The sequence below is a fragment of the Rhinatrema bivittatum genome, chromosome 2 (genome assembly GCF_901001135.1).
Source record: "Rhinatrema bivittatum chromosome 2, aRhiBiv1.1, whole genome shotgun sequence".
Lineage (NCBI taxonomy): Eukaryota > Metazoa > Chordata > Amphibia > Gymnophiona > Rhinatrematidae > Rhinatrema > Rhinatrema bivittatum.
Genome location: NC_042616.1, coordinates 157,485,252 through 157,502,796, shown reverse-complemented (window position 1 = coordinate 157,502,796; position 17,545 = coordinate 157,485,252). Strand labels below are relative to the sequence as shown.

Here is a 17,545-nt window from a genome sequence, read left to right as displayed (position 1 = left end):
ACTTGACGGTGGCCATGGTGTGCCATGTTGAAGCACCTGATGGCATCTCTGGTGCTGAATACCAGTGAGGGTAACCTTGCTTTCCAATGGAGGTCAAGGATCTTGACTGTGTTGAGGGCCTCCATGGTGCTCAAAGGCACCCATGTTGCTCGACGGTATCAAGGACATTGGTGGTGCCCATAGTGTCCAATAGTGCCTGTAGCACTCGCTGGCCATGAAGATGCCCATGGTGCATGATGGCCTCTATGGTGTCGATGGTGCTCCTGGTGCATGTTGGCTCCAGGATGCTTAGTTAGTGGTATAGATGGCACCATGTTTGATATAATCCAAGGCCCTCAAGCCAGGATGCCGACTGGGGTCCATGGCACCTAATAGCATCATGGTGTCCATGGCACTTGATGGCATCCACAGCACTCAACAGTGTCAAGGGCATACATGCAGTGCGCAATGGCGTCACTAACCCTCAATGCTGCCCCTGGTGTGCAATATGCTCCTGGGGCCTTTGGTGTTCTGGCACGCATGTGCATAGGCAACCAATTCTGGACATGGTATTGATGGTGCATCAGCAAAACTGATGGCCCAGGCTCTTGCTCACCCTTTTTTCAAAGGAGGTGCATTACCAGATGGATCTGACATGGAGGAGGGGAGGCCACGTCATCCAGGGCACCAGCCAAGGAGACTAGTTTCCTGGAATGTGGGGAGGATGAGCTTGTCTCCCCTGAGGAACATCTGGTCCTGACTTTCTCCACCTTCTGAACCTCTATCGATGCCCAGTGGTCGGACAGAATTTCCTGGAACTCCTGCTTGAGTAGTAACTCAAGCAAATCCTCAGGCCAGAGGCCTACTTGGACTGCACACTGCAAGCCCGAACAGGCACCTGACAAAGGCGAAAGACAGACAAGGAGATAACAGGGGAGCAGCTGCAACTGCAGCATTATTTAATTAAGGGAAAAAACCTCTGTCGGCTGCACAGTGCATGAGGCCTGCCATGTGGCCAAAAGAGAGGTGCTGCAAAGAGAAAGAAAAAAACAAATTAAACCTAAACTACCACAAGGGAAGTGAGGAGGAATAAAAAACAAACAAATCACCAAGGCTCTGCCTGAAAAAAAACTGCTTGCAGCTCCAGAACTGTCACAGCCTTACAAGGAGAGCAAAGCTGAAGCTGCAACCACATGGCTTTGCAGAAAAAGAAATATTAAGGTTTTCTGCCTGAGAGACAGGGAGGAGGCTACATCTGCACATGTTCAGATTTTGGAGGATGGGTGGGAGTCTAAACAGGCTCCTGGAGGGGATGGTTTGCATTCAATGGAGGGGGCTAATTTAGGGCCACTGAGGGCCCTTTAAGAAACATTCCAAGGAATGGGGATTTGCATTAGTTTCCCAATGCAACTTTTCATTTTTTGGGGGCAAACTGTGTTATTAGCATATGATTAGCTATGCATGAGCTGCTTTGCATGCACTTGGAAATTTTATGCATGCCAATGCATGCAAAGCTGTTAATTTCAATAGGTGTATTTTTTTTTAATCAAAATATTGCACAATGCCACTATATGTGATTAGTACGCAATAAACATCATTTTGTGAATGATGCCTTTTTTTGTGTGCGTTAATCACTTATTGCAGCTTAGTAAATGTATTTACATGATAGGACTTTTCTCTTAATCCCAGGACAACTAAGTTTAATTAAAAGTCTCTAAATACAGCAATGTGGTTGTCATATCAATTCTGTTAGTTATGTAGAAATAAAGGTAAACAAACTATTTGTAAATATATTCAGGCAACATAAAGTTTAGCAAATTTAGCACTGGCCAGAGGAAGGGAATGTAGCTCTAGAAACTTAGTCACAGATGTATTTAGTTTATTACAAAATTATCAGTTTATTTATTGACCTTTATTTTTTCACTGTAAGAATCTCTGCTGAGGAACTTTAGCAAAAACATTTTTAAAAAATCAAGAATACCGTGGGGACAATTTTCAAAACAGCCTGACCTAGTGCATAATCTGCAGGTACTTTGCAGCCTTAGACTTTGTACAGATTTTCAAAGGGAATGTCAATGTATGCATCACCTTTGAAATTTGCCCACTGATGCAACTAGCCTAACGACGTTCCATCTGCTTTTTAGGCTGGATAAATTTGACTGGGAAACTAGCATGCATATCTTTGAAAATGTAGCTTATGCTTGCTGTTTCCTAATCCCGCCCAAAACATGTCCCCGGAGTACCTCCCCTTCACAGGACTACAAGTATATGCATTATGGAGCCCTGTGCATACGTTTAGCTGAGTTGTGGGTGGGAAATTTTCAGATAGCCCTTTCTTCCAGATAGATTAACATTTACCTGGGTCACTTTTAAAAATTGTCCCCTATAGCAACTAGATCACTCTCATTCATAAGATTTCTAGTCTCAAAAAACTCCAACAGATTAGAGCTTAAATATTTATTAAGTTAGAATCTGGAGAAAAAAAAAACAACCTAGCGCACACAGTTCTATGGTATACAGTAATTATCACCTAGAAAAAATGGACCAAAGATTCAAATTCATTCCCTTCATAGCAGAGGAGACTGGAGCCGGTTAGCCTCACATATGTGATGGAAAAGCTAATGGAGATGCTGCTGAAGGACATAGTAAACTATCTACAATCTGGTGGGTTGCTGGACCCGAGACAGCATAGTTTCACCAGGGGTGGGTCAGTCAGACAAATCTAATTGATTTTTTTATTTAGGTGACTAGAGAATTGGATTGAGGAAGAACACTCAATGTGATCTACTTCGATTTCAGCAAAGCTTTTGATACGATCCCACATAGGAGGCTCGTGAATAAAAGGAGAAGCTCGGGGTCGGTATCAAGGTGGTGGAGTGGATTACAAACTGTTTGACAAGAGACACGGTCTAATGGTAAATTGAATCTACTCAGAACAGAGAATGGTGTTAAGTAGATTGCCATAAGGATTGGTTTTGGGAGTGCTTTTGTTCAATATCTTTGTGAGAAACATTGTAGAAGAGATAGAAGGTAAAGTCTGTCTATTTGCAGATGATACTAACATCTGCAACAGAGTGGACACGCCTGAAGAAGTAGAGAGAATGAAAAGTGATTTAAGAAAGCTTGAAGAGTGATCTAAGGTTTGGCAGCTGGGATTCAATGGCAAGAGTCATGCATCTGGGTGCGATCCATAAAAGCTGTATGTGATGGTTAGGGGGGGGGGGGGGGGGGGGGGGGGGGGGGGGGTGGGAGACTAATGTGCAAGGTCTGGGAGAGGAACCTTGAAGTGCTAGTGTCTGGTGATCTGAAGGTGGCAAAGTAGTGTGACAAGGCAATAGCTAATGCCAGAATGCTGGGCTGCATAGAGGAATAACCAATAAGAAAAAGGAGGTGAAAATACCTTTGTACAGGTCCTTGGGTAAGGCCTCATCTGGAGCACTGGGGTAAGTTCCGGAGACTGTCTTAAAAAAGATAGATACAGAATGGAGGCATTCCAGAGAAGGGTGACTAAAATGGTGTGGGAGCTGTATCAGAATACTTATGAGAGGCTGAATCATCTGAATATGTATACCCTGGAAGAAAGGAGGTGCAGAGGAGATATGATACAAATTCAGATACCTAAAAGGTTTTAATGATGCATAATCCTCGAACCTTTCCCATTGGAAAGCAAGTAGTAGAACTAGGGGTCACGAAATGAAACTCGGGGGGGGGACGGACTCAGAACCAATAACAGGTACTATTTCTTCACGGAGAGAGTGGTGGATTCTTGGAATGCCCTTTTGGAAGAAGTGGTGAAAATAAAAACAGTAAAAAAATTCAAAAAGGCATGGGATAAACACTATGGATCCCTAAAGGCTAGAGGTGGAAATGAAGAAAAGGATGCATGGGAGTAACCTGCATGGAGTGGCAGCTACTACCCCTAACAGAAGGCATGGGGATTACTATCCTTAACCATTTAGCTTTCATGATTTTGACACAATTGCAACATCACCCTCCGCTTCAAAGGAGGGGAAAAAAAGTCAGAGTCCTGACTTTTACTGTTCGGGGTACTGATACGCAGACATTAGTGAAAAAGTGTAGGACTGCTTCTATGGCCAAGTCCAAAAACATAGCACGTTCAAGCAGCATTGACTGAATTATCAAAAAGTAAAAATGTTGATAGCAGTAATTCTGATATAGGTTTGGCAATACTTGGTTTTGGTTGTTAGTATTAACACCCTTAACATATGACTTGGGGGTGTCTCTGTTACTATACAAACAAGATTCAAATTCATTCACTTTCCTACTCCTTTCTCAGACCACATGCCTAGTTATTACAGCAGCAAGCTCATGGAGGTGGTGGTGACAAGGACAGGATCTGAATCCAATAAAGCAAGGGATAAAAAAAGAGGATCTCTGAGGGAGTGGTAGGAATTGTAATGCTGAATAGTTGGTGTGGATGAAGAGATTAGACTGTATGGTCTTTTTCTGCTGCTGTTCCTTGTGAGCTGTGGCAAGTCACTTCACCCTCCATTACCTCACCTACAAAAACTTAGGACCTGATTTACTAAATATTTTCCCATAGACACAGAATCCGAGAAAAGCCTTTGTAAATCATGTCCTTTAAGGTGAATTTTAAAAGCCTGTTGCTCGCCAAACCCGGGAGATGCAAGCACAAAATTGGCTGGCACGCACCGAGCGGATTTTAAAAGCTGCTCGTGTATGTGCTTACTTGCCGCTAGGCATACCAATGAAAATTTTAAAAAGGGGTGGGGCTTGGGCATGGTCAGGGCAGGGCATAGCATTCCTGGATTTTAACTTGAAATTAGCATGTAGCAAATGTTGCTTACCTGTAACAGGTGTTCTCACAGGACAGCAGGATGTTAGTCCTCACATATGGGTGACATCACAGGATGGAACCCAATCACGGAACACTTTTGTCAAATTTTCCAGAACTTTGAATGGCCCCTACTGGGCATGCCCAGCATGGCACTAACCCTGCAGCCAGCAGGGGTCCCCCTTCAGTCTTGTTTAAAAGCTACAGGCAGTGCCAAAAAAGAAAATAAGAAAACAATATGAACTCAACACCACGGCGGGCGTGTTTCGTGAGGACTAACATCCTGCTGTCCTGTGAGAACACCTGTTACAGTTAAGCAACATTTGCTTTCTCACAGGACAAGCAGGATGGTAGTCCTCACATATGGGTGAGTACCGAGCTGAGGATGTCTGAACATGCACAAAAATGTACCCAAAGGCATGCAACAGGCACAATAACTGGGGAGGAATTTGGCAGAGGGCATCCTGAACTCCACTGGCAGGCGGAAGGGTGTTGGTACTTCACGTAGTAAATAGGTTACGAAGGACAGACTGGCCGAATATTAAATCTGGTCTTCCGGCTTTGTCCAACAATAGTGGGCTGCAAAGGTATGGAGAGAACTCCAGGTGGCAGCCCTGCAAATGTCAGGAACCGGCACCGATCGCAGGTGTGCTACTGAAGTCGCCACGACCCTCACAGACTGTGCTTTAACACGGTCTTGAAATGGAATGCCCGCTTGCTGATAGCAAAAAAATATGCAGCCCGCCAACCAGGAGGAGAGAGTCTGCTTACCCACAGGTTGCCCTAATTTGTTAGGGTGGAAAGAGACGAACAATTGAGTGCTCTTCCTGTGGGCAACTGTACAGTCTAGATAAAATGCTAGAGCCCGTTTACAGTCAAGGGTATGCAGAGCCTGCTTTCCTGGATTGGAATGGGGCCTGGGAAAAAAGGTAGGTAGTATGATTGATTGAGGTGAAAATCTGAAACTACCTTTGGTAAGAATTTAGGGTGAGTGCAGAGTACTGCCCAATCCTGCAGATGTTTAGTGTAAGGCAGATAGGTAACTAGGGCCTGTAATTCACTAACTCTGCGAGCTGAAGTGATTGCCAAAAGGAAAATCACTTTCATTTGAGAAATTGAAGTTCACAGGAGTGAAGAGGCTCGAATGGTGGTTTCATGAGCCGACCCAAAACCAGATTAAGGTCCCAAGAAGGGGCTGGAGGATGCAGTGGAGGCTTGAGGTGAAGCAAGCCCTTCAAAAAAACATGTTACAAGGGGTTGTACTGATATAGGAACATCCCCAAAACTTTTATGGAAGGCGGCTACTGCACTGACATGCATTCTGATGGAAGAAGTCTTTAGACCTGATTCTGATAAATGCCATAGTCCAAAAACTTTGTGATTGGACAGGAAAAGGGGTCAAGAGACTGAGAAGAGCACCATGATGTGAACCTTTTCCATTTGTAAGAGTAAGCTTTTCTCGTGGAAGGCTTCCGTGAAGCAATCAAGACACGGGAAACTGGTTCAGAAAGGTTAAGTGGCTGAAGGATTAACCTTTCAACATCCATGCCGTCAGGGACAAGGTGTGAAGATTAGGATGGCGGAGGCACCCGTCGTTTTGAGTGATCAGAAGCGGGTCCTTCCCTAAGGGACTGCGCCTGCGAATGGAGAGATCCTGCAGTATTGGAAACTACACTTGGCGTGGCCAGTGAGGTGTTATCAGGATCATGGTTCCCTTGTCTTGACATAACTTCACGAGAGTCTTCGAGAGAAGAGGAAGTGGAGGGAATGCATAGAGCAGACCGGTTGCCCACAAGAGGGAGAATGCGTCTCTGGGCTGAGAGTGTTTGCTGTGAATAAGAGAGCAGAAGTTCTCTACTTTGCAGTTTTGAAGAGACGCAAAGAGGTCCATCTGAGGATATCCCCATTGTTGGAAGATGGAGTTCCCCACCGAGGGGTTGAGAGACCACTCGTGCGGTTGAAAGATGCGACTCAGCTTGTCTGCCAACACATTGTCCACTCCCGGCAACCAGGTGGCCCTGAGGTACATCGAATAGGAGAGAGCTTCCGCCCATATCTGTGCAGCTTCCTGACACAGAAGGAAAGAACCCGTGCCTCCCTGTTTGTTGAGGAACCACATGGCCACCTGGTTGTCCGTCTGGATCAGGATAACTTGATTTGAGAGGCGATCCTGAAATGCCCTGAGAGCATATCTTATTGCTCGAAGCTCCAGGAAATTTATTTGGTGTTTGGCTTCCTCTGGAGACCAAGAGCCTTGTGTCTGCAGATTGGCCACATGGGCTCCCCAGCTGAGGTTGGAAGCATCGGTGGTGAGAATTATTTGAGGGTCTGGAGCCTGAAAGGGCAAGCCTTGGAGGAGATTGGTCTGATGCCTCCACCAGGCAAGAGACTGATGGAGTGAGATGGTTATGTGGACCATGGTCGACAAGGGCTGAACGCTTTGAGTCCATTGCGACCTTAGAGTCCACTGCATGACTCTCATGGCCAATCGTGCCATTGGTGTGACTTGCACTGAGGACGCCATGTGTCCCAGAAGGATGAGAAAGTGACGAGCAGTCACAGATTGCTGAGACTGCAGCTGGTGTGCAAGAGACATGAGAGTTTCGTAGTTTACGAGAAATCCTAATGAAATTAGAGTGTGTAAGGTTAGATTGAGGGATGACAGAGCAGCTTGCTGAGTGGGAGCCCTGATTAACCAGTCGTCTAGATAGGGGTAGACATGAACACCTTGGGTCCTGAGGAAGGTTGCAACGACTACGAGGCATTTTGTGAAGACTCGTGGCGCAGATGCTAGGCTGAATGGAGGCACTCGGTATTGATAGTGCTTGGGGCCTACTAGAAACCTCAGATATTTGCGATGAGATGGAGTTATCGCAATATGAGTGTATGCGTCCTGGAGGTCCAGAGAGCAGAGCCAGTCTCCTCTTTGTAAAAGAGGAAGAAGTGAGCCTAAGATTACCATCTTGAACTTCTCTCGCTGGAGGTACTTGTTGAGGGCCCGTAGGTCCAGGATAGGACGAACGCCTCCCGATTTTTGGGGGATTAGGAAGTACCAGGAATAGAACCCTAGGCCGTGCTGAGAGTAGGGTACAGGCTCTATTGCCTTGGACTGGAGAAGGCGGGAGACCTCTTGATCCATAAGGATGGAGTGATTGGATGTTCTCCACTTCGGTAGAGGTGGGAAATCCGGTGATACGGAGAGAAAGTTCAGATGGTAACCCTGAGCAATTATTGCCAGTACCTATTAGTCTGAGGTGATTGAGTGCCATATGTTGTGGAAGTGGCACAATCGACCTCCCACTGGTATGTGAGGCAGTGGAATCTGGCTGCTGCTCTCTAGGTGGAAGTCAAAAACCTGAAGCAGGCCCTGGTTGAGGAGCAACTTGTGGCTTTTGTTTACGTGTTTGACGAGACTGTGCTTTTTGAAAAGGTCTCGTGGCACAGGATCTGGTTGGTGGTGGGTAGGACTTCTTTGGGTGAAAGAATGACTTTTTAGAGTTCTTTCTGAAGGGCTGTTTAGAAGAATAGTCAAAAGGCATCAGAGAGAGCTGTCTTAGGGTCTCATGATGGTCCTTAAGTTCCGCCACCGTTCGCTGAATCTGTTCGTCTGTCTTGTACTTTAGGGCGAAGGTCGGAAGACTTGAGCCAGGCCCATCTTCTTGCCGAAATAGCGGCTGCAGATATCCTAGTGGCAGTGTCAAAGATATCATATGATGATCTGATCTCATGCTTGCCTGCCTCGAAACCCTTGTTTACTAGGGTTTGAAGCTGATCTTGGAATTGTTGAGGCAGGGTATCTGAGAAGTCTTGTATCTGCTTAAAAATGACCCTATTATATTGGGTCATGTAGAGCTGATAGGCAGCAATCTGGGAGATGAGCATTGAGCCTTGGAATACCCAGCGGCCAATGGCATCTAAAAACTTCTGTTCTTTGCCCGGGGGAAAAGAGGTATGAGGCTTTGATCTCTTTGCTCTTTTTTGTGCAGATTCAACAACTACAGATTGGTGATCCAACTGAGTTTTCTGAAAGTCTGAAGCACCAAATAGATAGTGTCAGCCTTTCTGTGCACTGGAGCAATGGAGCCAGTATCTTCCCAGTTCTTCTTGAGGAGATCCAGAAGAGCCTGGTGAATAGGGATGGAGGTTATTTCCTTGGGAGCATCCAGGAATTAGAGCAACTCCATCATCTGATGTCTGTCATCTTGTTCAGTCTGCAATTGGAAGGGAACCAATTCAGACATTTCCTTCACAGAATTTATAAAGGAGAGATCCTCTGGAGGAGAATGCTTCCTACTTTCAGTGGGTGAAGGTAAATCAGCGGTGTCTGGCGAGGAATCATCAGTCCAGGTATCATAAGGATCAGCACCTGTCCCTCTAGGAACTAGAGGGGGACGGGGTGGTGGGATACCTGAAGGTCCTGGTCTAGGCTCCGAAGGAATTGGAGGAATTATCGGAGGCACCGATGAAGGCATCGAAGGCACCGGCACAGGCATCGAGGGCATCGATGGATGGCTCGGTGGCGCCGATGGACGTATCAGCACCGATGGTTGGATCGGTGGTGAGGGACGAATCGGCATCGATGGCTGAGGCAGGACTCCGGATGGAGGGATGTGGAATGGTGTTTCTCCTCCCGATGACAGAGTAAGTGGAGAGGGCATCGAAGCCATCGGTGACCAGGGGTCCATCGGTGGAAAAGCAGCAATGAGCGCTTCCATCCTGGATAGAAGCGGTGCCAATGCTGCTGGAATCGGGTCAGTGCTCGGTTCCACAATTGGTACCGGTGTCGGTGCCGGAGGAACCTGGAATTGTTGCATTGCTTTGTCGATGGCCTCCTGAATCATCCGGTCCAGTTCTTCTCAGAGACCTGGAGAAGCAGCCCCGGCTCCAGATCAGAAGAAGGAGGCAGAGGCATAGCCGGAGGGACCACCATTAAAGGCGGAGTCGTGGCTCCCAATCCCCTGTCGGGTGAGGGTCGCCTCGGTGACCCAGTCGCCAAAAAGGTCAGTGTCTTTTCTGGACGGGGTTTTTTCGATGGTGGCTCGGACGATGGTCCGAGGCTTACGATGTCGATGGAGATGTTTCTCTCTGCCTTCCCCTCGGACCTGAGGGGGAGTAGAAGGCGTCGAAGGCCGAGATGTCGTCGATGCCAGGCGGTCACCAGCCGGTGGTTGATACTGGCGCAAAGTTGACGGTGCCGGTTCTGACGACGTTGATGCAACGGACGGAGTCGGGGTTTGAGCACGGAAGAGAAGTTCCATCTTCTCCATTCTGGCCTTGCGACCTTTTGGTGTCATTAAGGCACATTTGGTGCAGGTTAGGACATCGTGCTCTCGTCCAAGACACATTACACAGACTTTATGAGGGTCTGTGATAGACATGGTGCGTGTACAGTCCGGGCACCGACGGAACCCCGACGCCATGGCCATAGAAAAAATTGAGCCGAGGTACGGTCGACGGCCAGTAGGCCGCGAGGGCCAAACTCAACGGTAATCGACGGGAAAATGGGTAAAAACTTACCGGAGTACCGTGGCTTGAAAAAAGTTAAAGGAGGCACCCCTGTGGGGCAAATAAACTTTTAGTAATTCCGTGAGGAAAATTCCTGTCAGGAATCTCTGCAGAGCTCCTTTACTGCGAGGCTACTGCTGCGTGGAAAAAAGAAGACTGAAGGGGGACCCCTGCTGGCTGCAGGGTTAGTGCCATGCTGGGCATGCCCAGTAGGGGCCAGTCAAAGTTCTGGAAACTTTGACAAAAGTGTTCCGTGATTGGGATCCATCCTGTGATGTCACCCATATGTGAGGACTACCATCCTGCTTGTCCTGTGAGAAAACTTCTTACGCACACAAGTGCCAGCCAGGGTCCCCTCCAGTGTAACTTTACTTCTGCTATGGATGACGTGTAAATAATAAAATAAAAGATAAACAGACAGATCAGCAGGCTTTAAGGGTCGAGGCTAACAGGGGAGAAGGGAGGCTATTAAACTAGAGGGGTTTGAAGTCCTATTCCTTACCTGGGTGAACTGGAAACAAACTGTGAAAACTGGCAAATGCGTCAATGCACGTGTCTTTGAAAATTCCCCTACTTATGCAGTACATGCGTCTTTTGCTCATAAAGGCATGCGTCCACATTAAATTGTGCGCACATTGCCTGTTTAAAAGTTACCATCTTAGATTGTAAACCCTTTGGGAACAGGAAAATACTTTTGGTACCTGAAAGTAATCCACTTTGAAGTAACTTACAAGTCACAAAAAGTAGAATATAAATAAAAAATTAAATTATGTCCCATTTGCAAGCCTAAAAGATATTAGGACAGATAAACTAAAGAACAAGCTCATCGGCTAATAACAGAGTTTATATTCTCCCTCAACAGCATAGTTGATGTCTATGCTGGGCAAAATAATTAAAGCTATCCTTAAAAACAAAATTAGTGATCATATAAATAGAGATGGTTTAATGGGGGATAGACAACATGGTTTTTGCAAAGGGAATTCTTGCCTTAACAATTTATTAGATTTTTTTTTAGGATGTAAATAGACATGCAGGCAAAGGTGAGCCAATTGATATAGTGTATTTGGATTTTCAGAAGGCATTTGAAAAGACTTCTCAGGAAACTGAGAGGTCATGGGATCAGAGACAGTGTCCTCTTGTAACTTGATAACTGAATAAAAGACAAGAAACTGAGGATAGGATTAAATGGCCAGTTTTTCGAACAGAGAAAAGTTGTTAGTGGATGCCCCAGGGTCTGTATTGGTACCTGTGCTATTTAGCAGATTCATAAATGATCTGGAGAAAGGAATAAGTGAAGTGACCAAATTTTCAGATGATACAAACGTTTGTGAGGAACTATAGAAGGACCGTCTGAGACTAGGAGACTGGTCTTCTAAATGGCAGATGCAATTTAATGTGGACAAGTGCAAAGCAGTGTACGCAGGCAAAAATATTCCTACATTATGCTGGGTTCCTTATTAGGAGTCACCAACCAGGAAAAGGACCTCAGAGTCTTTGTGGACAATACCTTTAAATCTTTGGTTCACTGTGCAGTGGCGCTCAAAAAGAGAAACAGAATTTTAGGAAATGGAAAGGAATAATGAACAAAACTGAGAATATCATACTGCCTTTGTATAAATCTATGGTGCAACCCCACCTTGAATACTGTATGCAGTTCTGATCGCCTCATCTCAAAAAAGGCATAGCAGATATAACAAAGATAAAGAGAAGGACAACAGAGATGATAAATGGGATGGAACAACTCCCTTAAGGAGAAAGACTAAACAGATCAGGGCTCTTTACCTTGGAAAAAAAATGAGCGAGAGGGGATATGATGGAAATTTATAAAATCATGAGTGGGGTGGAATGGTTAAATAGGGAATAGTTGTTTACCCTTTCAAACAACACTAGGACACTCTATGAAACTAGCAACTGGCAGATTTAAAACAAATCATAAGAAGTATTTTTTCAATGAGGGTACAAGCAAGCTATGGAATCTATTGCCAGAGGACATGTTCAAGGCAACTAACATTGGCCTGGATTTTCTAAGGTCGCAGACCTTAGAAAATCCGGCGGTAACGGGAGGGTGAAGCGGGGGGGCGGGCCTGTGAAAGCTGGCAGCCATCGCACCACTGCAGTGCGCTGGCTGCTGGCTTTCGCACCGAATAACTACACCATAAAAGATGTAGATATTCGGTGCGAAACTGGCGGCGATAAGGGTCCTTAACCTTTCGCCGCCAGCGATGTCGCCGCAGAGTCAGCCCCGGTGCCGTCCCGACTCCTCCCCTTCCGGGGCCGACTCCGCCCCCATTTAGTGATCGCACGCGAAAAGGGTGCGATCGCTTTGGAAAATGACCCCCATAGTGGGGGTTCAAAAGAGGATTGGAAAAGTCCATAAAGAGTTATTAGCCAGTAAGACTTGTGAATGCCAGCCCTTATCTCTGAGAGTGTGATAGGAGAACAGATCAACTATTGGGGGGATCTAACAGGAACTTGAGACCCAGACTGCCACTATTGGAGACAGAATGCTAGGCTCGATGGAACTTGGTTTCATCCAGCATGGCATTTCTTATGTTCTTATCTGAGATAACCATTCAGCTGCTGACTGACTCACATACATAATACAAACAGCAGCTGAAAAACTTAAGACTATTAATGTATATGATAGGCTGAAACAATGAAATCAGTAAAAATGAGTGACTGACAAGTTCCTGATACTGCCCTCTTGAATTCTGAGTTCTTTGCAACTCTTGGTTGTAGATACTTTGCAACAATATATGATCATAATATTATTAGACTCAAGTCTACAAGGTATTTTTGGTAAAGATGAAAAAGGTAGTTTCTCTTAAAATGCCCAAATACAATTCTTTAGTGCTACTCGACATATGCAACGCTATACAAAAAATATATAAGAAACAGTTCCTGCTCAGTGGAGCTTACAATCTAATCAAGACAAATATACAGGGCAAAAGAGACTCTGGCAATTTCATTTATTAAGAAAATGATTAAAACTTAAATGAAGCTGTAAGCAGGGCAATCAGGGGTTAAGATTTAAAAGCAGCCTCAAAAAGGTAGCTTTTTAGACAGGATTTAAATATGGTTAGCGAGGGAGCATGACATACCAGCTCAGGAAGTAGCATAAAAGGAACTGCAAATGCTAAGAAAAAACAAAGGGGCAGATATGTGACCATGTATTTCTGTAATTTACAGGAAAAAGATGAATTGGTTAATTTGTTCTGAATCTATCAGTCAAGTCCCAAAATGAAAATAAGTAGATGCAAACTGCATCTCAAAGCAGAATGCCTCTAAACTACCAAGCTGGCTCGTTTATATTTTCTAATTGGCATTGTTATAGCTGGAACTTGGTTTCTAATGTTACTGCAATGGACCAATCAAATCCAGTGTATATATGAGGTAATTTGTAAAAATTTAAAAAATTCACAAAATTTACAAGTAAAACTTTTAATTGACATATAAAGGATAACTTTCTACTTACCCCATGTGGTCCAATACACATGTATATGGACACACAGAGATCTACTACAGTATTTTATAACTTGTGCGTATCAAATATGTGCAGTTTACAAAATACGTGTCTACTCCCCCACATACACTCGTATGTTTGCTTAAGCGCGAATGCCTGCAATGTATTAAATGCGTGTACTTTTCCTTCCTGTCAGAAACATATGTGTATATATTTTACATGTGAAAAAAATACAACAGGCTCGCCTAGAACCCTGATTTATACATGTAAGTTGGCTTATTTTACGATTTCTGTGCGTACTTGAAATGACCAGTTTTGCAAGTTCTCCACCAATTCAATTACTCCATCTCTAGGTCATTGAGGCCATCCTAGTTCTTCAGCCTCAACTCCCCCCAACAGTTCACCCAGACCTCTCACTCAACCAATAATTGATAACAGATCCATCTGATACCAACTGTGTGAGACAATTAGCAGGTGTGAAATTGCATGAATAAGTTAATATGTATTCACGTCTCTTATAAAATAGCAACTTATACTTGTAGTTCTTGGCTCCATCCCAGAACACCCCTAGACCGCCTTTTTTTTACGTGAGTAGATGTGCATGCAAAAGTAAAAATACATGCGTATGTTTGATGTTTTTAAAATAGCATGTATGTGAATACAAACTATTTGTATGTGTGCATATATGCACATTTTTACAAGGGTAACTCTTTGAAAATTCACCCATAGTGCGTACTACTAATTCTCCACTACCACAAAGGGAGTAGTTTTCTCTTTCTTTCTTTTTGGGGGTTTGGTTTACATCCCTATAAATCTGAGCTTCCTGCTCCAACTGTCACTAGAGGATAAGGAGTTCCCAAAGATGAGTTGCCATGGGCCTTCACTTGTGGCTGTTATATTTCGTTTTTTCCATAAACCCCATCCCCCTCTACAATCCTGCACCGGTGCTCAGTAGAGGACAAGACTGTAGCTCTGTTTAAAACATGATGTGCATACATCCTTATTCCCACATGATAACTAGGATTCTCTCCCCCAGGGGCTGTGATAGGGGCCTCCACAGTGGTCTCAATCCCCTGATGGCGTGGAGTCCAGTCTGGGACCGGAAGAAGTAGTGTTTTCTTTTAAGAGTATTTAGTTACTTATAATGCTTCCATTATTTTACATTTTTGTTTCTTATGCCTTTCTTTTTCAAAAATAATTTAATTTTATCTCTGGGCAAACCAACACAAATACTTACATATGAAATGTTTCTCTCAGCATTTGCTTAAAAGTATTTTCTTCATTTAAGTCTTACATTTGCTTAACTTTAGAACATAACCAAGGTGTTAAGATAAAGAATAAAAACTGAAGAACTTTTTAGTTCTTAACAATATTACATATGGAACAAATAAGTGAATCATTTGCTTCAGTTCTGTTTAGAAAGCAGCTTTAAAATGGAAACAGACTGCAAATTTTGTCTCAGACTTGATCGGAAAGCATTACAACGAAACCACAGAAGATTCTTTGCTTGGAAATATTATGCATTAATGTTTACAGTTACAAGGCATACAAAAATAATATATTTCTTGCTATTAACAAGAAAACATCTACATTATTGAATTCAATCTTCTTCAACTTTAAAAAAATTAAATATATCTCTATACATGCATGCATGTATACATGAATTAACTTAAAAAATATCTTTTCAAGGTGTACATATTTATTTTACAGATACTGAATCTGTCTTCAGTCCTAACAGTTTCACTGTTTTGATCTTTTGTAAAGCTCCTCCATGGCCAGTGACTTTTGTTAGACCATTGTTTATCTTAGCAAGAGGTCCTCCTGTTAGCTCAGAAGGTGTGCTTTCCACTGTAACTAAAGGACCACAGGCAACCTACAAAACAAAAGAAATTATTACTTTTTGAAAGTTTATTAAAGCTTTCAAACAATAGTATGCTTTGTCTCTATTAACAGCTCTGTTTTCTAGCCACAAGTACATTAAATAATTGTTACAAGAATTCAGATACTCTCTAAACTGCACACTTTCGGATGACTTAACAGCTTTCTCTTTCTGTAAACTGTGTGTACCTACTGGATTTGGCCACCAGATGTCACTGTCCCTGCATCAGAACACACTTTGGGGCCAATGCAATATTATTCGCGGAAAGCAGGCGCTGACTTTTCAGCGCTCGCTTTCTTAACGCAAGCATGGTGCCTGCAAGGGGGGGGTGGCGCCATGCAATATGCAAATTAGGGGGTTACGCTAGCAAGGAGGCGCTAGGGTCGCTAGCGTGACCTTAGCGCCTCCTTGCCAACGCGACCCGGCGGTTACCGGCGGTCCGCCGGTTATGAACACCAATGCCGATAAACTTGGTGTCGGTTTTCATAACTGCAGTCAGTCGGTTATGAAAAACGATGCGGAGTTTATCGGCGTGGGTTTTCATTACTGCAGCTGGCCAGTTATGAAAACTGACGCCGAGCACATCGGCGTCGGTCTTCAAAGCGGCCAGCAGAGATTTTTTTTTCACTTTAAAAAAAGTACAGAAAAGCAGTTTTTTCTGTACTTTTTTTTTAAGTGCGTTCTGAGACGCACATTTATTTTTTTTGCATTGGGAGTGAATGAGTAATAGGATCATTCACATGCATTTGCATGTGATGAGCGCTAACTCATTCACTCCATGTCGGATGCACGTTAAATAGGCGCTAATCCCACTATTGCATTAGGGGGTGGATTAGTGCCTATTTAACTCACATCCGACAGCGGGTTAAACAGTGCACTCTGCTGAGCGCACTGTATTGCATCGGCCCCTTTGTAAGAAGCCATCCATACCCCTCAGTCCCTCCCACTTGGAGGCTCTAGATTGGATGCTTCACTACTATTTAGCTCAGCCATGTGAATACACCATGGGTTCAGTTGAGGAAGCAGTCAGAAAGTAAGGATACATTTTTTTCCACACTCTGATAGGGTCTCCCAGCCTTGCCCTAAGAAGTTTTCTTTTAGACGAGATAGCTCATCGGGCATTCCCTGCTAGAGGGTCCTTCTCACTATAAGTTGCAGAGAGCTAGATTGGTTATGCTTGATACTCTTTAGGGGCAAAAGGGGACCAAAGAGCTGTGAGCCTACTCTAAATGCTAGGTAGGCAAGCACCAGTGATGGATCCTGCTGCGAGAGACAATGAAGGTTAGAGGAATCCTGTTTTAGAAGGGACTGTGGCTCACCCTGTTTCTTTGGGCAAAGTCATCCTTGCTGGCCGTACTCAGAAGACAGGGGCCGTACTCAGAAGACCAGTGAGCCCACAACCTGAACGTGCAAGCACCTGTGACAGCATGAATGCCAGTCTAGGAAGATGTATCCAGTTAAGCTTTAAAGTATTTTTTGGGCTTGAGTTAAGTGGGAAGGCTTTTGGATCCCCCCTCCCCACTGGGATTGCAGAGCTAACATTTAGCTCGATCCCAGAGATGTTTTCCCCAAAGAGAAATCCTCTCAAGTAACAACAAAAGTATGAAAGAAAATCAAGAGCAAGAGACACCAAATGGACCTCCACCACCACCTGAGGTACCAGGACAGGCTGGGTGTCCAGGATGACGATGTCTAAAGATAGGATTTTCAGTAAAGAGGAGGGACACCTCCAATAGGATTCCCACACAGCCGCTGGGAGAGTTATACACATTAAAAATCAACATGGCTCGATCCAGAGGTCTATGACAAAGACACCTGTCTACCCAGAACTATCTTGTAACACCATTCAGATGTATACTCATCAATTTTGTACAAATGGATTTTATTTAACTTTCCCAATCAG

General features: G+C 44.3%; 1 protein-coding gene across 2 annotated transcripts in view; it reads right to left on the bottom strand.

The window, feature by feature from the left end:
* Positions 1-17,545, bottom strand: part of LOC115084217 (GTP-binding protein 10-like) — a 665,348-nt gene that overhangs the window by 171,982 nt on the left and 475,821 nt on the right. Inside the window, exon 23 of one of the 2 annotated variants that reach the window (XM_029588784.1) lies at positions 14,369-15,636. The exons of the other annotated variant lie outside the window; for it this stretch is intronic. Coding sequence (XP_029444644.1) covers positions 15,463-15,636 — 174 coding nt within the window. The 3' untranslated portion in view covers positions 14,369-15,462. Of the gene's footprint in view, positions 1-14,368; positions 15,637-17,545 lie in introns of those variants that run through there. 2 annotated transcript variants of the gene reach the window in all.